Source organism: Danio aesculapii, chromosome 6 (genome assembly GCF_903798145.1).
Source record: "Danio aesculapii chromosome 6, fDanAes4.1, whole genome shotgun sequence".
In the NCBI taxonomy this organism is placed as follows: domain Eukaryota; kingdom Metazoa; phylum Chordata; class Actinopteri; order Cypriniformes; family Danionidae; genus Danio; species Danio aesculapii.
Genome location: NC_079440.1, coordinates 48,072,629 through 48,082,110, shown reverse-complemented (window position 1 = coordinate 48,082,110; position 9,482 = coordinate 48,072,629). Strand labels below are relative to the sequence as shown.

General features: G+C 36.1%; 1 protein-coding gene across 1 annotated transcript in view; it reads right to left on the bottom strand.

The window, feature by feature from the left end:
- Positions 1–9,482, bottom strand: part of cntn4 (contactin 4) — a 308,523-nt gene that overhangs the window by 130,993 nt on the left and 168,048 nt on the right. The window contains exon 9 of the mRNA XM_056460400.1: positions 1,101–1,230. Coding sequence (XP_056316375.1) covers positions 1,101–1,230 — 130 coding nt within the window. The remainder of the gene's footprint in view (positions 1–1,100; positions 1,231–9,482) is intronic.

The following is a 9,482-nucleotide window of genomic DNA, read 5'->3' as shown; positions in this document are numbered from 1 at the left end:
CTATAAAGTGAAAATACTTTGAAAGCAAACTACACCTAAGAGTGATGATTTAATGCTTTTTTATTTTTAATCATTCCAAGTTTAAATGTTAGAATGTTCTAAATGAATAGGGCATAGGGAGACTAAGTGGGAATAGAACAGCCAGGAGCTATGATTTCAGAGGTGTAGTTGCAAGTGCACAAGTTTGCGATGCAGTTTGCGAATGTTTGTTGCAACGATGGATTTGGGAAACGTCAAATCAACGAACTACGTTTGTAACGACACAACTTGTGACCTTAGTTGGCTAACAATAGCTTTGGGAAACGCACCCCAGATTAACCAATGAGATAAGTATGGGTGGGCTTCAGTTCATCCAACCAACTGCAAATGGTTGAGAGTTTGGCAACCCTTTTTAAACAACAAATTATTCATGCTCTTATTTAAATTATTTAAAGCAAAATCTCCTTGATATAAGGTTACCTTGGTAAAAACAAGATGCCTATGTGCACACATAATAAACAATAATAAATATCCAATCACATCAGAGGCCATTATCAGGAGCATATAATTAAAACAAAGAGTGTAAGTAAGGGATAAAGCACATGTAGGCGGTTTTTAATTGAATAAAGTCTGGCATGTTTATTGGCAGCCGTATACATAGCGGAAACAACTGTCTGGATGTACTTTATCCCACTTTTTACAGGGCTTCTTGCAACAGAATATAAACATTAAACACATAACTTTGTTTTAAGCTGTAATAGTTTATTAATACTTTATTGAAATGTAAAGCTGACAGAAATGAAAACAGCTGAATGGAGCATACACTAACCTACATATTATTCAGTCACAACAGGGTGCCAAACAGTCAAAAACAGCATGGTGACAGACAAGCACATAGTTATACAAGCATGTGAATGTAAACATACTCACTGACAGTCAAAATTATTCTCATGTTATTAGTTTCAGCGGTTGCTATCTGTGAATAACATACCTTCGAATGGTGTAACCAATCAGAATCAAATATTCCAAACAGCTGTGTAATAAGCTTTATTAATGCACTCAGTATTCTATAGAGAAACACTGATATTTAAGTCAAATGCGTATGACCAGGTTTTACTCACCGATAACTCTGAGTTCAGCATTGGAATAGACTTCTCCATACTTGTTTCCAGCCACACACTGGTACATCCCAATATCAGAGAGTGCCAGGTGAGTGATGGACAGGGCGCCATTAATGACCTGCACCCTCTCCTGTAGGGAAAAAAAAAAAACAGGATATCTCCGTTAAGAGTCTTTTACTGAGATTGCTAATCTGCATAAAAGCACAACGTGTCTGGGAAGGTAAATTATGTCTGGAGGTTGATGGAAACGGTCATAAATCGGAGTGTTCATTACTAATGGGAGACACTGCGTAGGGAGGCTGCTCAAAAACGATGGTAATAAATCTGTATGTTTATGAGATGGAAATAAAGCCTCGACTTGTTTACTTCTTAACCAGAGCTGGAGCCTCTGTATTCTGTGGACAAGCCGCTGGGAGGCTGGATGATGTTTGCCATTATAAACAAGCTGGGATAATATTTTAAAGCTGACAGGTTTATACCGTTTCTGCAACGAGATGGAATGTAGTTTGCATGTCTTCTGATGTTAAATAAACTTGTTTGAGGAATATAGTGTATTAAGAACAACATTAAATGGGTAAATCAGTTTCGAAAGACATCTAAAACACAAGGACACTGCAAGACAAAGGTATATACACTTAAACTGATTAGGTCACCTTGGAGAGAATTTAGTTTCCACCTCATGTTTCCTTCCAACAGGCATAAAAAATATTTTAAAGGCTCATAAAAAGACATGGTTCGTATTAAAAATTGGCATGAAAAGTGGCAGAACGGTGTCTGCTGGGCTTTATAATGTCTTCTGTCCTTTCATTTTTCACATTTTGCCCTATATCTTTATTCACGAGAAACAGTTAACCCAAAATAAAATAAAATAAAATAAAATAAAATAAAATAAAATAAAATAAAATAAAATAAAATAAAATAAAATAAAATAAAATAAAATAAAATAAAATAAAATAAAATAAAATAAATAAAATAAAAAGGTCAATACAGTTATTACAAAAAACAATCTACTAGTATACTCATAAGTTCAATAAGCCACTTACTACTGTTATACTAATATTAAACCTAAAACCATGCTGTTTATATGAAAAAATTTAGGTTTAATATTGGGCAATTTAGTCCCAAGTGATATTCAAGTAGCACACTACAAGTATTCTACTAGTATATCGAATACCTTCAACATGAAAAATACTTGATATTTACTTCAACATTACTAAAGAACACTTTAGTAAAAATGAACTTGTATATTTCTTGTTCATATGGGAAATTAAAATAATTTTTTAATAATTCAGTGCTATTCGTTTGAACAAATCCAATTGAATGATTACAGACACAACTAATAAACCATTCCAGTTTGGTAATAATTCAGTGTATTTTAGGTGAAGGATATCTCAAAGGCAGCCAAATTTACATCATATGGTTATATTTTATATTTGAATGAATCCATTAGTAACGTGAAGTATATAAAAATGTATTTCCTTTAATGCTAGAACTATAGTGGCAGTCATTTTGATATATTTTTTTTTAATTTTGTAATTTAATAACTTATAGTAATAAATACTTATACTATACTGATGTTTCCTGAATGTGTGTACATTTTATCCTAGCATTGTTATTTATTAACATTTCAAAACACAAAAGAGTTCTGAGTATTTCTATCTTGACCTCAAAATAATTGCATGCATTTTAGAATCCAACACTTTCCCATGACATTGAATGTGTGTGCATCTGTTGCCTTGCCAATTTCAGCTAATAAAAACATAACTTTCTGATAGCAAAAACATAACAGTTTTTACTGCAGTGAAAAACATGTTGTTTTCCTGCATGCTGGACAAAGTGGGGTACACACCTTCAGGGGCAATCTGGTAACACATACACAATTTTAGGCTATACAGTGGTCTCTTGCTAAACCGCGATTCACCTTTTGTGGCCTCGGAGTTTTGCAAAAAATTTTTAGAGCAATTTATTTTTAGAATTTTTTTCAAGCGCATTGTGTTCTTCGTCCTGATTGGCTGTAGACCGTTGTCAATCAATCTCCTCCGTGTACAGTACAGAAATCGTTCAGCCTGCCAAATTAACATAAATCGGCGATCGCTAACAGTTTGAGTTCCAACAAGGATGCAAAAAGGGCTTTAATTGTCCGCACCAAAACCAGCATAAATGGGGTGACACATCACATGCACCGTGCCATGCAATGCAAAAATAAAATTGTGAGCATAGGTTTATATCAGGGTACGCACACCGGCGCCGCAAGTCACCGGCTATCTGCAGTGCCCAGCTATGACTCAGGACACTGTTCATATTTCTGCCATGCCATCTGAATAATTTCATTTTAAATAACATGCGAATGTGCACGTCTGGTGTGTGTTGCTTCGAACTGTCATGTGCAGGGCGCATCAGATGTGCGATCCCAGGTGGAATGTGCTTAAGCTTTGTGGATCAGTGACTGCAGGAAAAAGAACATTATGCTGGAGGCCAACATTGTCCGTAAGCTAAAAAGCTTTTTAAACCTTTTTGCTAAAAGCGATGAATGTTTGCTTATTACCGCAGGTTTGGATCTTTGGTTTCATTCTATAATACTGGACTTTTTTTCTATGAAGATTATTTTTAGAACGTAACTCCCGCGATAAATGAGGGACCACTGTATTACAAAAAATGTAATCATTTTAGGGTAGTCATAAAATATGACAATAGACATTCAAAGGTTAATTCTAAAATCTCAATAGAAGCTTCGAATGTAAATATTTGCTAAAATTTACGACAATGGTACTGTCGTAATTGAACAGTCAGAATAACCACTATGTTCATTAGTAAAAAAAAAAAAAGTATGTATGTGCTTAAATGGGTGACACAGTGGCACAGTAGGTAGTGCTGTCGCCTCACAGCAAGAAAGTCGCTGGTTCGAGCCTTTGCTGGGTCAGTTGGCTTTTCTGTGTGGAGTTTGCATGTTCTCCCTGTGTCCGTAGTGTTTGTGTGCATAAATAAGTGTGTATGTGTTTCTCAGTGATGGGTTGCGGCTGGAAGGGCATCCGTTGCATAAAACAAATGCTGGATAAGTTGGCGGTTCATTCCACTGTGGCGACCCCAGATTAATAAAGGAACTTAGCCGAAAAGAAAATGAATGAATGGATGAATGTGCTTAAATGCAGATCGCAGATTCTGAGTATTGGACACCTTATTATAGTCACAGTATATAAACAGCAGTCAATTCTCAGAATAATCATTGCTTAAATGAGATCTGTGTAAGAAATGGACAAATGGATATTATGGTACAAATCAGTCCATACAGGAAAATCACATGCTGCCATATAGCAGTTGGGAGTGAGGCGAAGCTTCACTTTACTACTGTACTAATTAACCGTGACGTTCCTCTTAAATCAGCAGTTTTGCATGTGGCGGGACCTGAGGGAGGGAACCATCTGCGCTAAAACGCAGTGATTGGCAATGTCACCGCTCAAACTCCGTAAGATCAGGACATAAACCGGAATGCATGGCTACAGTCGCGGCAAATCTCATCCTAATGTGCTGCACAGACGTTTCATTTCCAAAGTCTTGATTTAAATCTACACCTTCGAAAAGAAGATAATGCCTCCTTTAGTTCATGCTATAGGCCTCATTACCAGTTGGTAGCTGCTGTAAACACTCTGTTTTATATTAGGTGAAATTAAAAGCTATACTTAGTGCAACCAAAAAACACAATGATAAGGGTGAACGAGATCATTGACATGTTTATTACTAGATTAGCCAGGACACGGTTTGTGCCTTGCACATCATATTCCTTTCTCTCAGTGACTCCAGTGTTGGGGAAAGTTACTTTTGAAAGTAGTGCATTACAACATTGAGTTACTCCCCCCAAAAAGTAACTAATTGCATTAATTAGTTACTTTTTATGGAAAGTAATGCGTTATATTACTTTTGAGTTACTTCTCCTTACCTGGCTGAGGTTTGATCTCTTTCAGAACTTGCAGGTGTTTTTTTTTAACCTTTTTTTTATAGAGAAGCTCTGCATTTAACAATCACCAATATAACCTTTATCTTCATTTTCCTTTAATAAATGTAGGATAAAATTATAGAGAACATTCTGAGCCCAGCGCTATACATGCTGTGTATACAGATTAATGACAGCATGTACTGTAATGTGTTTGCTACTTTTGTATGTTTTGTTGTTAGCAATGTAAATTCACTGTCCATTGAGATAAAGATTGCAATAAAGAGTACTAACATGAACTAATTTAAGGCAAAAACAGATTTTAAACCCTAAAAACGTTTAATAACAAAATGAACAGTAAGACGATAAAAACATTTCCAAATCAAAATAAATCTTTGAGCTTTATACATTGAATAAATTGCTTTACACCTTAATAAATGTGTAAATAATTTCCAAAAAGAGAAAAAAATGGTATTATATTACAAAACATAGTCACTTCTACAGTAATGTTAGACAGTGGCTGCATTTCCTCAACAATAAAAGCAATAACCGATGTCGTGTTTCTTGCAGTTATCAAGAGTTTTAATCACACATAATCTACACTTAAAGATAATCCATATATTTTATTTGATAAGTTATAAATAACAAGAATCCATAGCAAAAATGTAAGTCTCCAGCCTGCCAATGTTTCTGTTTATGACTCTCTGTCACCTATTGATGATGAGCGATTCGCGAATGAATTGTTTGTTTTAACCGGATATTCTAAGTGAACCAGTCCGACCAGTTCTTTAAATGAGTTGTCGTGAAATGGTTTGCGTTTTCAGTAAGTACTAATATACCAGATACCCCCCGACTCAAAATAAACCCATATCCTGAGTTATTCTGCAACTAGAACATTACACAGACTCATCTGCTGCGAAAAAAAGAGACCTCATGATGATGAGTGTGAGCCGTCTGTCTGTTCCCCTTGCAGCATGCTCTCTCATTGAATGTGTGATCCAACCTGACTAAGGTCATTTTTATTCCGCAATATATTTTGTAAAAGCCAGTTAAGCAAGGCAAAAAGTAACTTGCGTTACATTTGTTGAAAAGTAACTCAAATAATATTACTTACTTTTAAAAGTAATGCATTACTTTACTCGTTACTTTGGAAAAGTAATATTATTACGTAACGCGCGTTACTTATAACCAAGCAGCAACCTCCCGCTCTCCCTCGTGAAGCAAATACGGAAGTAACTGAAACTGCAATTCAACAAAATTCTGCTAGTCCTGCATAATAGAGCAAATTTCCATTGACCCCACTGTTAAAATGACCAACTTTACAGCAGAAACAAAAGGTGTTTACAGCCTGGTACAAAGAACGATTTTGGTTCATATAGCTAATATTACTCTTCATGACAACTGCAAGGGGGGGTGAATTTTTTTTATAACTCATCAGTTTAATTTATAAATTATATTAAGTCTGCATAATTAAGGGCATGGCCACTTGAGTGACAGCTAGGTCTCGCTGGTCACCATCACATTCTGGCTGATTAGCCGCTGAACTCGGCATATACATCTTTTTTGTTTTGTTTTATGTGGCTTTACGCAGTCAGTTGCTTTTTGAAATTATTTCTTACAATTATAAGATGATATGGCATGCTGTGTGCACTTAATTGTGCTCACAAACCATTCACGTGCCTCCAGGTGAGTGAAATTATATACTTATACCATCTCAATAAATGTATTTGTTTCATTTAAGATAATTTATCATTTATAATGTTCTTTAGAGCTGTAATGCACTCCAGAATCTGACAGATTGATTAGCTGTAGGCTCTAGAACAGTCATCTGAAACGTTGTCATACAGTGTTATGCCTGGATTTCATAAGTAGCCTTGCATTTACTAACACACACTATATTTAAAGTGTTTAGAAATAATTAACATTTTCCTCCTGTAGAAAAACGTCATAAGAACAATGCTGAGTGGCTCAATGTATTACAACAGGGTTTTTAAAAGACTAAACACTTTGCTATAGTGTACAACCAAGCACAAGTGGTCAGAACACAAACAAGTCACAGGTAATGAAGTATTAAGCGTTTCTCCCAAAGAAAAGCCTGTCTAAGCAAAACGCTAACAGTTATCTGTAGCTCCGCTCATGCTCCGCCTCTTTGCCCTTTTTTGGCATCCCCCGGTTGGTGCAATGACGCGCGAACAAAATAGCAACGGTTGGCCACGCCTACTCTTATTTTGCATTCTTCAGAAACCTATGGGTGACTTAACGGATACTACGTCCTATATCTTTTACAGTCTATGCTTATAACGCGTTACCCCCAACACAGAGCGACTCAGTAATTTACAAAGAAGAGGTTTTCTGCAGGTCACCTTAGCAATAATGCAGAAAGAACATGAAAGGTCCCAATTGATTAAGCACAGGGAAAATAACAAATGGTATAAGTCAACAACCCATGCTTTCGCTACATCTGTGACCTTTAGTTATACAATTGATTAAAGCTCTGATGTTGACGGTGACATTTGGAGATTGTAATAATTCTGCACTGATTAATTTGTTTAACCGGGATGCATTGAAAATCAACATTTGAGAATCAAAATGTATGATTCAATCAAGGGATTGTTGTGCCCTTGGGACATTAGTCTGTCGTGACACAAACAGGGTGGTATTTCTTCAACGCACAAAGAGACATGCTTCCAGAAACGCGCAAGGCCTTTCAAATCATTTTTAAAAACCATAAAAAGCCAAATACAGAGATTTCATAGCATTTAAAATTCAAGTGCACCTTTTGGCAATTACCTTGGCACAAAAGCATACCTGTAAAACGCTGATCATTATGCAAATGCGCTTTTCAAACACAAATTCACTCAACAAATGTGCAAAATCTGCATTAGAAATTATTTCCAGAGGTCCAGCACATGTAAATGAATTTTATTAGAGTTTTGTGTGTGTGTGTGTGTGTGTGTGTGTGTGTGTGTGTGTGTGTGTGTGTGTGTGTGTGTGTGTGACTGCAGAGTGTTCTGTTGGAGCAGCTCTTTATTAAAGTGCAAAACAATAAAGTGGACAGATTGCTAATTATGCAGCGCTGATAGATATTCTAATCTGGCGGTGTGAAAGATGAAAAGAATGAGTGACACATGAAGAAAGACAAGAGGCCACGTCTGTGAGCGCACAAACAGGACTACGCACTGCCTCTAAATGAATCGATATCTTTTGTTTTGTTTGCGCCCACATTGGCCGGCTAATTTACATGAAGTTACCGATTTGTTTATTCGCCACACCATAGTGTAGCTAGTCTCTAAAAATAACTTTACACGCTCAGTGGTTGGAATTCTGAGTGAAATGCTCTCAGGTTGTATATTACAGGCTGTCGAGACGCATAAATGTTTATCACCTCTTTCACTATAGTTTAAATGGATTTCAGAGAAAGACAAAACAATAAGAGCTTGTCTGGTACACAGTAAAAGTTTACAAGCCTTCTCCTAATGGCCTTCAAGGAAAAAGGCTTAAATTCTGCTCTTTTAGATTTAATGGAGTTTGTTGAGTATCTTGAATCGTATGTCTATAGCTATGAATGTCCACACTAAATCAAGTCACAGTATTCATTAAATGCATTTTGCTCCTTAAAGGGATAGTTCACCCCCAAATTAAAATGTACTCACTCTTTACTCACCCTCAAGTGGTTCTAAAGTCTTTATGAGTTTATTTATTCAGTTTAACACTAAAGAGATATCTAAATACATGAAACCATTTACTTAGAAAGTAGAAAAAAACAAAGTAATACTATGGAGGTCAATGGTAAACAAGTAAAGGGTGAGTATTTGAAATAACGTTCATTTTAGGGTGAACTATCCCTTTAAATGTCCGTCGTGTGCTTGTGTTTGGTGATGTTTGAAGGTTGTGAACCAGTAATGATGTTTATGCAATGAAGAGCAGTAATGATGATTAGAAGAGCCGTAATTAGCCAGCTCCTCTCTTGCACCTTATTTAAAGTCGACATGAAATCAAAACCATCCTATTTACTAATTTAATGCACCTAACTGGTGTTATTGTGCAGGAATTATCAGAGCATGTCATTCCAAAGAAAAAACAACAGGCGTCTTCAATTAAAATAGCATAAATTGCTTTTACCTGCCCTGACTTTTTATTTCATTTGACTTCACCGAGGCTGCTGAAGTTTCAACAAACAGTTCCCCGCTTTTCTTGACTCAATAAATTCCCATTGGATAAAAATCAAGCGCCTACATTGAAAAGTCACACGATGGAAGCTAAATGGGCTGCAAACATCACTTTCCATCATCTTCCAGCATCTTAAAATAACTTTGACAAAACCACACAAAAGGAAGTGGTCTGGAATGAAAATGCGTTGGTTCAATCTTTAAAATGTGTTTTGAGAGTATATTGGTAGTGCTTTCCTCTACCTATTGCCATCTTGAGTTTATTGCATTTTTTGGGGGAGGCTA